Genomic DNA, 15190 nt, shown 5'->3' with positions numbered 1-15190 from the left:
TAGTACTTCACAGATTTCATCGAATCTAATCAATCTGTATGTATGTACATATATATAGACACACACAAATTTTAACTTGTTATTAATCATTATAGAGACAGTGTCTCACTCTGTTGCCCAGGCTGGAGTGCGGTGGCATGATTAGAACTGACTGTAACCTTGAACTCATGGGCTCAAGCGATCCTCCTGCCTTGGCTTCCCAAAACCCTGGAATTAACAGATGTGAGCCACCACACTGGCCAAATTTTAACATCTTTGTTATTGAAATACAAGTGTTTAATTTGCCGGCATATTTTTTAACAATACATAAAATACTACCGCATCTTAAAGTTGATGTTATCTTAGATTCAATGAAATATAACTGGATGTGAATAAGAAGGAATTCAAAAGCAAAGTTTCAAACCCGAGTGACTGGAAGGGAGTTTCCTTGAGCCCCACAGGAGAGTCTAACCAAATCTTCTATTTGAGCAATGATCCCCAGACAATACTGCTCTCCCACCTTCCCCACCTGAACTTATTAATAAGAAGAAGTAGTTATTAATGACAACTTTAATATGAACATGTGCTTAACCCTCAAGAAATTGTCACAACTGAAAGACCGGAGCAAGCTGACACTGCAAGGAACACATGATGCTTTGGAATGGGTGGCCTGCTGTTTCCAGATCCAGCTGGTATTCAAACGCATCAAAGCAGCAGTTATTTGAACAATCGGAACTTCTTCAAATACTGGCCCACTTCTTCCTTGGGGTAGGGCCGGAGAGCAATACAAGTGGCAATATTCTCTGGTTGCTCAAGCCACAGCACGTGGTCAATGTTCTTCTGTTGCAGGGTCTCGGCCAGCTCCTTTAGGGTGGTCTCATCTGGGGCCTAAAGGAGAAGAACACAGAACACAAACTGAATAGCCCACTTAGGAAGTGTCAAAAGGCCAAAAAAGGTTTCGGGAGTCCTCTTAACTGAAAGTGGAGTAACAGCTTTACCAAGGAGGGAGCTGCAGAGCAATGATGTCATTCCTTGGTGCACTGGGGAGGGGAGAGAGGCTTCATATTCCAGTTTAGAAAATGGAGATTTGTATCTTCCCTTGTGAGATGTTGTATGCCCAACACACACGTGTAATGTGTAATTCTGCTCTACACATTTTCCAGCTCTCCTATGGCTGGCGCCCATAATTTTAAGTGCCTCTGACTTTAAGAGCTGCCTAGTGGAAGTTTTTTTTTTCTTTTGAGACAGAGTCTTGCTCTGTCGCCCGGGCTAGAGTGCAGTGGCACGATTATCAGCTCACTGCAGTCTCTGGCTCCCGAGTTCAAGCAATTCTCCTGTCTCAGCCTCCCGAGTAGCTGGGATTACAGGCGCACACCACCACACCTGGCTAATTTTTGTATTTTTAGTAGAGACGGGGTTTCACCATGTTGCCCAGGCTGGTCTGGAACTCCTGACCTCAAGCAATCCACTCGCCTAAGCCTCCCAAAGTGCTAGGATTACAGGCGCGAGCCACCATGCCCGGCCCCTAGTGGAAGGATTTCTAAAAGCACATCCACTCCCACTTCCCTCCACCCCTCCCACTCTACCTCACTGAAACCTAGAGGGGTTTTCCTTCTGCTGGGATGGCTCCCACTTGTTTATTAAAGGGAGAGTACAATATTCTCTAACATCCTTCTGAAATTGTTTCTGGATCATCCTTACTGCCAATTCACCCATGCTGAATCCCATTCCAGGAAGTATTAAAACGATCACTCAGAAAATTATTATTTTTGTGTTATTTTGCATAAAGTTTATCTCTTACCTATGAAGGCAGAAGCCACTAAGCTAATCAGAGGCTTGTTTTAATAAATTAGAGAATGCCAGTATTGCTACTCTTAACCTGCTGAGTCCTTCTGGCAGAGCTCTGCTGGAGGACTCATCAGCTACTTCAGCCTCAGGCAGCAGCAGAGCATAGTGAGATACAGTGAGGCTCTGGAATCAGACTACTGGACTCCAAACTCTTGCTGACTGTGTGATCGTGGATAAGTTAGGTGACTTCGCTGGCCTCTTCGTCCCTTTATAAAACAGGAATAATGCTTCCTAGTGGGGATCAACGAAATTAGGCTTGGACCTGTGCCTGGCACACACTAAGCATTCAATAAATGTAATTAATCCTGGTATTTTCTTATATTTTGTTGGCCCTTCTGACTACAGCAGCACCTCAATGTAATCAGTAGCGACTCCTAAGTCCCTTTCTTGAGTCATGACTAACAACTAAGAATCATGAGACCCTCTTTTAAACTCAGGGGAGTCACTTAATCCCTGTAGGCTTCAGAGAGTTTCACCTGCGACAAGAGGAGTCTGACCTGATTTCTTGAGACCTCTTACTAGGAAGAAAATCTAAGTGAAAAGCCAGCAGCTTCTGTTCTGCCTACACAGATTCTCAAGGCATTTTTCCTACAGGTTACCGCTTGATGTTTCACTATCCAGCAGCAATTTTTCTCTTGAAAGATCATCTGTCTTTGCCAGTTACCCATGAAGGGATTACTCCACCCCTCCACCTGAGTTCTGGCTTAATTACTTTAAAGCCGTTTTTCCTTATTATAAAATATGTGCTTAAGGTAGAAAATTTTAAAAATACAGATTAAGCATTAGGAAATAACCAAAATCTCACCATGCACTACTTAATATGTAGATATATTTCTTTAGTTTTTCCTTTCAAAGTCTGGATCATTCTGTATATATAGTTCAGTTAGCTTCGCATCATGAGCAAGTCTTCCAGACCACTAAATATGCTTCAAAAACATAAGGGCTCCCATGAATATCCTTGTGCAAAGCTCTTTGGGTGCATCTGATTATTTTCTTAGGCTACATCTCTAGCAGCAGGATAGAGAGTCAAAGGATAAGGGTGAGATTTGTTTGGTCATCTGCAAACAGAACCTGACTGCTATTTTAAAAGGTGTACCGATTTACACACCTGGTGCCTGGTCTATCTGAAGCTAGGTTCAATTTATACCAACGTTTTTAGTATTTATTTTCAAATAATTTGGCGTCCTACCCAGGTAAACACTCAGTTTGACTTCACTTTGCACTGTCCCCACGGCGAAAGGAGCTCGCTCTGTCCCTTCGGGCTCGGTTTTGCAGGATGACAGCACTTTGGGGCATGGCTTTAAAAAGTTGGCCAGTGCACAGGCGGAACAGCGGGGACACAGGAGCCACCACTTTACCGCGAGCCCAGAAGGGGGCGGAGGACTGCTGTCCACTCTTCACACAGTCAGGCCCTTCCCAAGGGCGCACCTCCAGGGAAACAGCTCCAGCCTAATGTTAACGATCACCCCAACTCCCGCCGCACCCACTCCCCGCAGCCAGGCCTTGGGACCGAAGACCACACCCACTTCCGCCCTCGATGTCTCAGCACCTCCCCCTCCGCCCGAGTGCCTCACCTCGAGGACCACTTTGCGCATGCGCCCCAGCTCTTGGAGGTAAGCGGCTGTGTGCGGGTGGTCGCGGTGAGTGTGCAAGGCCGCGGTGGCCGCGTGACAAGCCTGCGCTACCAGTGCGCCCGCCGGCCAGGAGAACGGAGCTTGTGATAGATCCTTTCGTAACACTAAGTATTGTACCAGGACCTGCGGCTCCGCCCCAGAGGCCGCCATCTTCCTCACCACCCGAAAGGCCGGACCTACTCCCCGGTGCATCTTGGGATCAGGGCGGGGCCCTGAGCGCCGCCATGCTTTTGTACGGCAGGATCGCAAAGCACGCCGGGACCGGTTGGTTTGGTTTTGAAGGCGTGGATGGCGGGAATTCTCGCTTCTGGCCTGGGTGAGCTAGAAGGGAGAAGGTAGGGGAAAGACCCATTGTCGGACCGGACCGTGGCCAGGGTGGCGGGCTGAACGGCCTTCTTAAAACTCCTTCCGTGGCCGGGAAGCCCGCTGGACCAGAGTAGCCGTGGCCTCGGGAGCGCGCCGGGGCCGCGGGATGGGCGCGGGGGTGGGCATGGACTCTGCTGGCTCGGACGCTGGGAGAGGGCGGGCGGCTCAGGAAAGGGGATCCTAGCCGTGACATTTGTGTCATCCGCGGCCCAGGGGTTGTGCCTGAGTGGTGTGTGCCCTGCCGTCTGGGTTTGAATGGGGCTAGATGTGATGTGACTCTGTTGCCATTTTTCTTTTATTAGCAAGGACATTGGAGTCCCTATCACCGGTTGCCTAGACAACTTCATAGGAAGGCCCTTGGGAATCTGAGATGGAGCAGGCGAACCCTTTACGTCCAGATGGCGAGTCCAAAGGAGGTATTCAGAGGGTCGCCGCCTTCCCCTTCCTGCTGCTGCCCAAAGATGACCCGCAGGCTGAGAGAGCCCTTTCCTCCTGGAACTGACGTGGGACCTGGCCTGTTTGGGAGCAGAATGGTGAAAGGAACTAACATTGAAGACAAAGGGACAGGCAGCCAAGATTATTCGAGGAGGAAAAATGGCTTCGTTTCTAGGCTCCCACCCCTTTTGAAACGGATAAGTTGCATCCATCATATGCTCAGTGTTTATATTCTGAACTTCGGTTCTAGCCAGGGAGGTCCCTTTCCTCTCCCCGGATTTTTTGGGCCATGTATGCATTACTCCTGAGGGAGGGCCAGTGTAGGACAGTGACTTTAGTGTTGGCTAGAACTGGTTTTGAGTGTTGGCTCTGCCATGATAAATATTGTGACCTTAGGCAAGTCACTTTATTCTCTGCCTCTGTTTCTTCATCTGGAAAATGGAGGTGAAAATAGCACTGTAGTTGTGGTTGTGGAAAAAGTATTTCTTTTGTGGTGGAAAAGTATTTAATTCAGACTTTTCAAGTGAAGCATTTAGCACATGTCTAATATATAGGAAATATTAAATGAAAGGCTTAATTCTTTACATACTTTGTGTCTTAAAATGTAGAAGGTGTTTAAAGAATGCTTTATTGTTAGAGTTGCTTAGAATTATGAAACTATTACTTTTACTTAGTCCTTGGTCAGTCCTTTGGAAACTGAGATTTGCGTCTGAATTTCTCTCCAGGAGTAAGTTGCTTTCTTCTTTAGTGCCTAGTAATATTTGTGGACAGTTCTGGTTTTGTGTGACTTTATGTTCTTTGCTGCTAATACTTTTTAGAACTTTGAAATACCTACTCAAGCCTGATGCCTAAATCCAAAGGGTTCTACGTTAGTACTTTGGGAAAGCTTGCCATAAAACCTAACTTAAATTACAGTTTTAAAAAGAATTTCTGAGCGCATCAGTGAATTTGGTGATCCTATTTTTCTCTGGGTCATCATTATCATTGATAACAGAGAAGTAACTGTATTCAGCTTAAGATGACTTAAGCTGAGATTTTAGATAATAAAAGTATATGGGGTAAGATTTATTGTTACTTTAAGACTAAAAATAAGTTTGGTGACTTTATGTAGTGGAAACATGCTACACTCAGGAGTAACCTGTTCTCTAGTCCAGGCCTTATTTTGTTTCTGTTAAAGTAAGCGATGAGGTCGAAGTTTTGGATTATCAAGAGACTTAGACCAGTCTCCTTATTCTCTACCCAAAGCAATATTTAAACACTTAGCTGTTACCCATACTGGTTTTATCCCTCTGCTTGTTTGATTTCAGTTTTTTGCTTATTTGAATTCTCCCCACTCATTTGAGAAGGAAGGACATGGAATTTTAGTTGCAACCAGATGATTTATTCAAATAGGCAGGGATTTTGACCTTTTTTGGGACAAAGCTGACTGGCTAGGATGAGATGCAGTCATAACTTCCAAGGTAAAGCAGGCCCAGCAGATACACTCCCTCTTTTCTGTAGTAGCAACGCTAAACAACAACGCTACCCCCCTAGGTGTAGAGGGAATCAGGTCGGTAAAGAAGCTGGGCAGGTTTGAGAGCCTGAGAGGAGGGCTGTGTGGAAGTGCCTAGAGAAGGAGCAGCATGATACTGTTTTGAACACCTACTTATCTCAGAAACTTTGGGAATACTGATATCTACTGTTTTAGTAATATAGAATTTCCATAAAGTAGAATTTGGTGAGGCGTCTCCTCTACCACCCTAAATTATTCTATGTGTGCGTGCTTTTCAGATCACCTCCTGGTTGGACATTAATTTTTGTAAGCTCCGTGAGGACAGGGACTTCATTTTGCCACCATAGTATGAATAACTTCCAGCACGGTCCTTGGTCCATAGTAAATTCTCAATACATAGTTGTTGGATAAATAGAGATTTGTGAATAAAGCAATTAATCACGTGCTAATTATTAGGACTAATTTATTTAATTAGAATTTTGGTTTCTCACGATTATTATTGCGGTAATGTGGGTTTTTCTGTGGACATGAGCCAAGTGAATGTAATCTCCAAGAGTGTCATGCCTGGTTGTCCGTGTTTCGGCAAATATTTCCGGAGTGTTGGCCGGGTGCGGTGGCTCACACCTGTAATCCCAGCACTTTGGGAGGCCAAAGCGGGTGGATCACAAGGTCAGGAGTTCAAGACCAGTCTGGCTAACATAGTGAAACCCCGTCTCTACCAAAAATACAAAAATTAGCCGGGCATGGTGGTGCGTGCCTGTAGTCCCAGCTAATTGGGAGGCTGAAGCAGGAGAATTGCTTGAACCTGGGAGGTAGAGGTTGCAGTGAGCTGAGATTGCGCCACTGCACTCCAGCTTGGGCAACAGAGTGAGATTTTGTCTCAGAAAAAAAAAAACATTTCCGGAGTGTTTACCGTGTGCAAACACTTTGTGCTAGGGTTAAGGGATCCATGGGTGAACACAAATGCACACGGTCCCTGATTTTGGAACTTTAAGGTTCAGTGGGAAAGATAAGTAAATCAAATAATCACACTAATGAATATACAATTAAAACTATAGTGGCCAGGTGCGGTGGCTCACGCCTGTAATCCTAGCACTTTGGGAAGCCGAGGTGGGAGGATCGCTTGAGCTCAGGAGTTTGAGACCAGCCTGGGAAACATAGTGAGACCCCATCTCTTTTATTTAAAAAACAAAAACAAAAAAACTATAGTATTGTCTCAGAAGGATCTTTGAGAGCTTATGAGCTGGCACCTGACCTTGTTCTGAAGGTGCTACAAAGGTTTTCCTGAGGAAATGCTGCTTGCATTGAGTGCTAACGAGCTAGAGTAGCTGCAGGTGAAGGTGGATAAGGGGCGGCTGTGGAAGAGCCTTTGGTGTGTGTGTTGGGGGTGGGGGGATCAGGTCAGTAAAGAAGCTGGGCGGGTTTGAGAGCCTGACAGGAGGCCTGTGTGGAAGTGCCTAGAGAAGGAGCAGCATGATACTGATGAGGGTAAGAGAGATCCAGAGGCCAGTAGGCCTCGTAGGCAGTGTGAAGTCATCGAAAGGCTTTAGCCAGCTGGATGACACGATCCAGTTTAGATTTTGAAATATGGCTTCAGTGTATGGGCCACCTAGGAAACTTGTAATAGGCCAGAAATGGTGGTAGCTTGAACTACAATGGTGGCATTGCAGATGGGGAAAATGGAAATATTTTAGAGATACTAGGAATGTATATTCAATAGGATCTGGTAACGGATTGGGACTGGGTCAGGGAGAAGGTGTAAGGAAGAAAGTACCTGGTTTACACAGCTATAGATGGATAATGGTTCCAGTCATGGAGGGGTTTGGAAGGGGAGATGATGAATTCAGTCTTGGACATGTTGATTGTCAGGTTCCTGTAAGTCTTCCAAGTAGGTACACTGAGAAGGCAGGTGGATATTCTGCTTTCTCAAGAAGCAGGAGAGAGGTATAAGCTAGAGATACATATTTGTGTGGCATTGACATGTATGGCCATTAAGGCTGTGGGTACTGATGAGATTTCTTCTGGAAAGAAGAGGTCTTAGGACTGAGCTCTGGAAAATTTCAGCATTTAATGGTCAAGGAGGAGAGTAGGAGCCTTCAAAGCGGAAAGTGGGGTCAGAGAGGTAAAATGTAAGTGTCACAAAAACAGGTTGTTTGTCTCTTGTTCATCACTGTGTTCCCAGTGCCTGAAATAGTACTTGGCACAAAATAGATGCTTAATAAACATCTGTTGAACAAGGCATACCAACAGGCTGCTATGCTAAGATTCAGAGGAAAAGAGGGTTTCGTGAAGGTGATGATCAGTAGGAGCATATAGTGCTGGGAGGTGAGATAAGGGACCTTGAAAAATGTCCTTTGGGTTCAGCAACATGGAGATCACTGTTGATCTTAGAGTGGTTTTGTAAAATAATGGGAACAGAAGTGAGTTTCAAGTGGGTTGAGGTATGAGTCACAGGCAAGAAAATGGAGAAAGTGAGTACAGGTTGAGCACTGAAAATCCAAAATCTGAAATACTCCAAAATCTGAAGCTTTTTGAGCACTGACATGATGGTCAAAGGAAATGCTTATTTCCAGTTTTGGATTTTCAGATATGGGATGTTCAGCCAGTAAGTGTAATGCAAATACTTCCAATTCCGAAATCTGAAACACCTCTAGTCCCAAAACGTTCAGATACTCAACTTGCATGGACAACTCTTTTAAGTAGTTTCCTGGAAAGGAAAGGGGAGAAATGGGAGATAGTAGCTGAAGGGGATTTGTGGGCAAGAATAGGCCTGTGAGTGTATGAAATTTGTGTGTGTGTGTGTGTGTGTGTGTGTGTGTGTGTGTGTGTGTATATATATATATATGAGTGTGTGTTTGAAGACAGTTGAGACTTGAGCGTGTGTGGAAGGGAAATGAACACAGCAGAGAAAAGGGTAACTGATCATTTAGGGTTTCTGAGAAAGCAAGGGGATAGGCCTCAATGAGTAAACTAGGATAATTCTGCATATAGTGCGTGTCTGTTTCTATTTGATCTCACAGAATTTTTTTTTTTTTTTTGAGACGGAGTCTGTCACCCAGGCTGGAGTGCAGTGGCACGATCTCGGCTCACTGCAAGCTCCGCCTCCTGGGTTCACGCCATTCTTCTGCCTCAGCCTCCTGAGTAGCTGGGACTACAGGTGCCCGCCACCACACCCGGCTAATTTTTTGTGTTTTTGGTTGAGACGGGGTTTCACTGTGTTAGCCAGGATGGTCTTGATGTCCTGACCTCGTGATCCACCCACCTCGGCCTCCCAAAGTGCTGGGATTACAGGCGTGAGCCACCGCGCCCGGCCCGATCTCACATACTTTTTTTTAATGGTTTTATTAGCCATAAAAACCATAAGAGGTTTCTAGTCTTAATTGGATAGGTCAATGAGATAAGTTTTTGGATTCCGTCCCAAGGCAAGGAGAGAAGATTAAGGTTTTCATATATGTTTATCCATGTGAACCCTACAAAATAGATGCTGGGTGTACTTAAGAAGCTCGATTAAATAAAGTCTGGGGCTTCCTTTTTTTTTTTTTTTTTTTTTGAGACAGTCTTGCTCTGTCCCCCAGGCTGGAGTGCAATGGCGCGATCTTGGCTCACTGCAACCTCCGCCTCCTGGATTCAAACAATTCTCCTGCTTCAGCCTCCCGAGTAGCTGGGATTACAGGCATGCGCCACCATGCCCGGCTGATTTTTTGTATTTTTAGTAGAGATGGGGTTTTGCCATGTTGGCCAGGCTGGTCTCGAACTCCTGACCTCAGGTGATCCACCCGCCTTGGCCCCCCAGAGTGCTAAGATTACAAGTGTGAGCCACCGCCCTCGGCTGTGAGAGGGCTTCTCTCCGGCCTGTGGTAAAGCTAGAGAATCATCCTTTACACACTAGAGATGTGGATTTGCGATAAACTGCAGACCTAGACAAGACACTGCTGCCTAATCAGCGTGTGATAGTTCATATCCTCTCTCGGGCTGTCTTTGAGGAGGATCCTGTTTTACGTCACTCTCCAACCTACGAGGTTGATGATCTTTGATTTCAATTGTTAGCTCCCCTGGTTTTATAAATTGACAGATATCTAACAATTCAGCTGGCCACAAAGTTCTGGTAAAAAAAAAAAAAGAGTCACCTGTTCTTCCCTGAGATGCTTCCTGTTGCCACAGTGAGAAATCCTCAGCTTCTTGTAAAATTCTCCTTTTACTCTCCTTAGGTGTTTTAGCTCACTTGGAAAGGCTAGAGACCCAAGTGAGCAGATCCCGTAAACAGTCTGAAGAGCTGCAGAGCATGCAGGCCCAGGAAGGTGCTCTTGGAACCAAGATTCATAAACTAAGGCGTCTGCGAGATGAGCTGAGGGCTGCGGTGTGGCACCGGCGAGCCAGCGTGAGTAGAAGGGTGGTATCAGCAGTTCCTTTAGAGTATAATGAACAAACGTGATTTGGGAATTGGTGAATTGGCCATTTTTTATAATGTGTTTTACTTGTGATCTTACTGGATTGATTGCAGTCCTTGATCCCTGAAATGATCAAACCTGTAGAGTTTGGCCAGGCACGGTGGCTCATGCCTGTAATCCCAGCATTTTGAAAGGCGAGGCAGGCCTATCGCCTGTGGTCAGGCGTTTGAGACCAGCCTGGCTAACATGGCGAAACCCCATCTCTACTAGAAATACAAAAATTAGCTGGGCGTGGAGGCAGGCGCCTGTAATCCCAGCTACTCAGGAGGCTGAGGAACGAATCGCACCTGGGAGGCGGAGGTTGCAGTGAGCTGAGATCGAGCCACTGCACACCAGCCTGGGAAACAGAGCGAGACTCCGTCTCAAAAAAACAAAAATCCGGTAGAGTTACAGTGAATATCACCTAACATTTTTTTATTTTTTTATTATACTTTAAGTTTTAGGGTACATGCGCACAACGTGTAGGTTTGTTACATATGTATACATGTGCCATGTTGGTGTGCTGCACCCATTAACTCTTCATTTAACATTAGGTATATCTCCTAATGCTATCCCTCCCCCGTCCCCCCACCCCACAACAGGCCCCGGTGTGTGATGTTCCCCTTCCTGTGTCCATGTGTTCTCATTGTTCAATTCCCACCTATGAGTGAGAACATGAGGTGTTTGGTTTTTTGTCCTTGCGATAGTTTGCTGAGAATGATGGTTTCCAGCGTCATCCATGTCCCCACAAAGGACATGGACTCATCCTTTTTTATGGCTGCATAATATTCCATGGTGTATATGTGCCACATTTTCTTAATCCCGTCTATCATTGTTGGACATTTGGGTTGGTTCCAAGTCTTTGCTATTGTGAATAGTGCCGCAATAAACATATGTGTGCATGTGTCTTTATAACAGCATGTTTTATAATCCTTTGGGTATATACCCAGTAATGGGATGGCTGGGTCAAATGGTATTTCTAGTTCTAGATCCCTGAGGAATCGCCACACTGACTTCCACAATGGTTGAACTAGTTTACAGTCCCACCAACAGTGTAAAAGTGTTCCTATTTCTCCACATCCTCTCCAGCACCTGTTGTTTCCTGACTTTTTAATGATCGCCATTCTAACTGGTATGAGATGGTATCTCATTGTGGCTTTGATTTGCATTTCTCTGATGGCCAGTGATGATGAGCATTTTTTCATGTGTCTTTTGGCTGCAGAAATGTCTTCTTTTGAGAAGTGTCTGTTCATATCCTTTGCCCACTTTTTGATGGGGTTGTTTTTTTCTTGTACATTTGTTTGAGTTCATTGTAGATTCTGGATATTAGCCCTTTGTCAGACGAGTAGATTGGAAAAATTTTCTCCCATTCTGTAGGTTGCCTGTTCACTCTGATGGTAGTTTCTTTTGCTGTGCAGAAGCTCTTTAGTTTAATTAGATCCCATTTGTCAATTTTGGCTTTTGTTGCCATTGCTTTTGGTGTTTTAGACATGAAGTCCTTGCCCATGCCTATGTCCTGAATGGTATTGCCTAGGTTTTCTTCTAGGATTTTTATGGTTTTAGGTCTAACATGTAAGTCTTTAATCCATCTTGAATTAATTTTTGTATGAGGTGTAAGGAAGGGATCCAGTTTCAGCTTTCTACATATGGCTAGCCAGTTTTCCCAGCACCATTTATTAAATAGGGAATCCTTCCCCATTTCTTGTTTTTGTCAGGTTTGTCAAAGATCAGATAGTTGTAGATATGCAGCATTATTTCTGAGGCTTCTGTTCTGTTCCATAGGTCTATATCTCTGTTTAGGTACCAGTACCATGCTGTTTTGGTTACTGTAGCCTTGTAGTATAGTTTGAAGTCGGGTAGGGTGATGCCTCCAGCTTTGTTCTTTTGGCTTAGGATTGTCTTGGCAATGGGGGCTCTTTTTTGGTTCCATATGAACTTTAAAGTAGTTTTTTCCAATTCTGTGAAGAAAGTCATTGGTAGCTTGATGGGGATGGCATTGAATCCATAAATTAGCTTGGGCAGTATGGCCATTTTCACAATATTGATTCTTCCTATCCATGAGCATGGAATGTTCTCCCATTTGTTTGTGTCCTGTTTTATTTCGTTGATTAGTGGTTTGTAGTTCTCCTTGAAGAGGTCCTTCACATCCCTTGTAAGTTGGATTCCTGGGTATTTTATTCTCTTTGTAGCAATTGTGAATGGGAGTTCACTCATGATTTGGCTCTCTGTTTGTCTGTTATTGGTGTATAAGAATGCTTGTGATTTTTGCACATTGATTTTGTATCCTGAGACTTTGCTGAAGTTGCCTATCAGCTTAAGGAGATTTTGGGCTGAGACAATGGGGTTTTCTAGATGTACAATCATGTCATCTGCAAACAGGGACAATTTGACTTCCTCTTTTCCTAATTGAATACCCTTTATTTCCTTCTCCTGCCTGATTGCCCTGGCCAGAACTTCCAACACTATGTTGAATAGGAGTGGTGAGAGAGGGCATCCCTGTCTTGTGCCAGTTTTCAAAGGGAATGCTTCCAGTTTTTGCCCATTCAGTGTGATATTGGCTGTGGGTTTGTCATAGATAGCTCTTATTATTTTGAGATACGTCCCATCAATAACTAATTTATTGAGAGTTTTTAGCATGAAGCGTTGTTGAATTTTGTCAAAGGCCTTTTCTGCATCTATTGAGATAATCATGTGGTTTTTGTCTTTGGTTCTGTTTATATGCTGGATTACGTTTATTGATTTGCCTATGTTGAACCAGCCTTGTATCCCAGGGATGAAGCCCACTTGATCATGGTGGATAAGCTTTTTGATGTGCTGCTGGATTTGGGTTGCCAGTATTTTATTGAGGATTTTTGCATCGATGTTCATCAGGGATACTGGTCTAAAATTCTCTTTTTTGGTTGTGTCTCTGCCAGGCTTTGGTATCAGGATGATGCTGGCCTCATAAAATGAGTTAGGGAGGATTCCCTCTTTTTCTATTGATTGGAATAGTTTCAGAAGGAATGGTACCAGCTCCTCCTTGTACCTCTGGTAGAATCCGGCTGTGAATCTATCTGGTCTTGGACTTTTTTTGGTTGGTAGGCTATTAATTATTGCCTCAATTTCAGAGCCTGTTATTGGTCTATTCAGAGGTTCATCTTCTTCCTGGTTTAGTCTTGGGAGGATGTATGTGTCGAGGAATTTATCCATTTCTTCTATATTTTCTAGTTTATTTGCGTAGAGGTGTTTATAGTATTCTCTGATGGTAGTTTGTATTTCTGTGGGATCGGTGGTAATATCCCCTTTATCATTTTTTATTGCGTCTATTTGATTCTTCTCTCTTTTCTTCTTTATTAGTCTTGCTAGCGGTCTATCAATTTTGTTGATCTTTTCAAAAAACCAGCTCCTGGATTCATTGATTTTTTGAAGGGTTTTTTGTGTCTCTATTTCCTTCAGTTCTGCTCTTCGTTATTTCTTGCCTTCTGCTAGCTTTTGAATGTGTTTGCTTTTGCTTCTCTAGTTCTTTTAATTGTGATGTTAGGGTGTCAATTTTAGATCTTTCCTGCTTTCTCTTGTAGGCATTTAGTGCTATAAATTTCCGTCTACACACTGCTTTGAATGTGTCCCAAAGATTCTGGTATGTTGTGTCTTTGTTCTCGTTGGTTTCAAAGAACATCTTTATTTCTGCCTTCATTTCGTTATGTACCCAGTAGTCATTCAGGAGCAGGTTGTTCAGTTTCCATGTCATTGAGCGGTTTTGAGTGAATTTCTTAATCCTGAGTTCTAGTTTGATTGCACTGTGGTCTGAGAGACAGTTTGTTATAATTTCTGTTCTTTTACATTTGCTGAGGAGTGCTTTACTTCCAACTATATGGTCAATTTTGGAATAGGTGTGGTGTGGTGCTGAAAAAAATGTATATTCTGTTGATTTGGGGTGGAGAGTTCTGTAGATGTCTATTAGGTCCACTTGGTGCAGAGCTGAGTTCAGTTCCTGGATATCCTTGTTAACTTTCTGTCTCATTGATCTGTCTAATGTTGATGGTGGGGTGTTAAAGTCTCCCATTATTACTGTGTGGGAGTCTAAGTCTCTTTGTAGGTCTCTAAGGACTTGCTTTATGAATCTGGGTGCTCCTGTATTGGGTGCATATATATTTAGGATAGTTAGCTCTTCTCGTTGAATTGATCCCTTTACCATTATGTAATGGTCTTTGTCTCTTTTGATCTTTGTTGGTTGAAAGTCTGTTTTATCAGAGACTAGGATTGCAACCCCTGCTTTTTTTTTGTTTTCCATTTGCTTGGTAGATCTTCCTCCATCCCTTTATTTTGAGCCTAGGTGTGTCTCTGCACGTGAGATGGGTCTCCTGAATACAGCACACTGATGGGTCTTGACTATCCAGTTTGCCAGTTTGTGTCTTTTAATTGGAGCATTTAGTCTATTTACATTTAAGGTTAATATTGTTATGTGTGAATTTGATCCTGTCATTATGATGTTAGCTGGTTATTTTGCCCATTAATTCATGCAGTTTCTTCATAGCATTGCTGGTCTTTACAATTTGGCATGTTTTTGCAGTGGCTGGTACCGGTTGTTCCTTTCCATGTTTAGTGCTTCCTTCAGGAGCTCTTTTAGGGCAGGCCTGGTGGTGACAAAATCTCTCAGCATTTGCTTGTCTGTAAACTATTTTATTTCTCCTTCACTTATGAAGCTTAGTTTGGCTGGATATGAAATTCTGGGTTGAGAATTCTTTTCTTTAAGAATGTTGAACATTGGCCCCCACTCTCTTCTGACTTGTAGAGTTTGTGCTGAGAGATCAGCTGTTAGTCTGATGGGTTTCCCTTTGTGGGTAACCCCACCTTTCTCTCTGGCTGCCCTTAACATTTTTTCCTTCATTTCAACTTTGGTGAGTCTGACAATTATGTGTCTTGGGGTTGCTCTTCTCAAGGAGTATCTTTGTGGCGTTCTCTGTAGTTCCTGAATATTGGCCTGCCTTGCTAGTTTGGGGAAGTTCTCCTGGATAATATCCTGCAGAGTG

General features: G+C 43.9%; 2 protein-coding genes across 4 annotated transcripts in view; one reads left to right on the top strand and one right to left on the bottom strand.

The window, feature by feature from the left end:
• Positions 1 to 534: 534 nt before the first annotated feature.
• PTRHD1 (peptidyl-tRNA hydrolase domain containing 1) lies at positions 535 to 3653 on the bottom strand. The gene is made up of 2 exons (XM_004028931.5): positions 3402 to 3653; positions 535 to 867 (listed from the first exon to the last, which is right to left on the bottom strand). Exons 1-2 carry the CDS (start codon positions 3651 to 3653, stop codon positions 697 to 699), a joined length of 423 nt encoding a protein of 140 aa, XP_004028980.5. The 3' UTR covers positions 535 to 696.
• Positions 3430 to 15190, top strand: part of CENPO (centromere protein O) — a 29201-nt gene continuing 17440 nt past the window's right edge. Inside the window, exons 1-3 of one of the 3 annotated variants that reach the window (XM_063696018.1) lie at positions 3470 to 3796; positions 4130 to 4243; positions 9963 to 10132. In XM_063696018.1, the coding sequence (XP_063552088.1) occupies positions 4198 to 4243; positions 9963 to 10132 (216 nt within the window). In that variant the 5' untranslated portion in view covers positions 3470 to 3796; positions 4130 to 4197. Of the gene's footprint in view, positions 3797 to 4129; positions 4244 to 9962; positions 10133 to 15190 lie in introns of all 3 variants that reach the window. The other 2 variants (XM_019021320.4, XM_004028929.5) reach the window with 2 other exon arrangements.

This window comes from Gorilla gorilla, chromosome 12 (assembly GCF_029281585.2).
Source record: "Gorilla gorilla gorilla isolate KB3781 chromosome 12, NHGRI_mGorGor1-v2.1_pri, whole genome shotgun sequence".
Taxonomy (NCBI): domain Eukaryota; kingdom Metazoa; phylum Chordata; class Mammalia; order Primates; family Hominidae; genus Gorilla; species Gorilla gorilla.
Note: the sequence above shows the minus strand (reverse complement) of the source record. Positions and strands in the feature narration are given on the sequence as shown.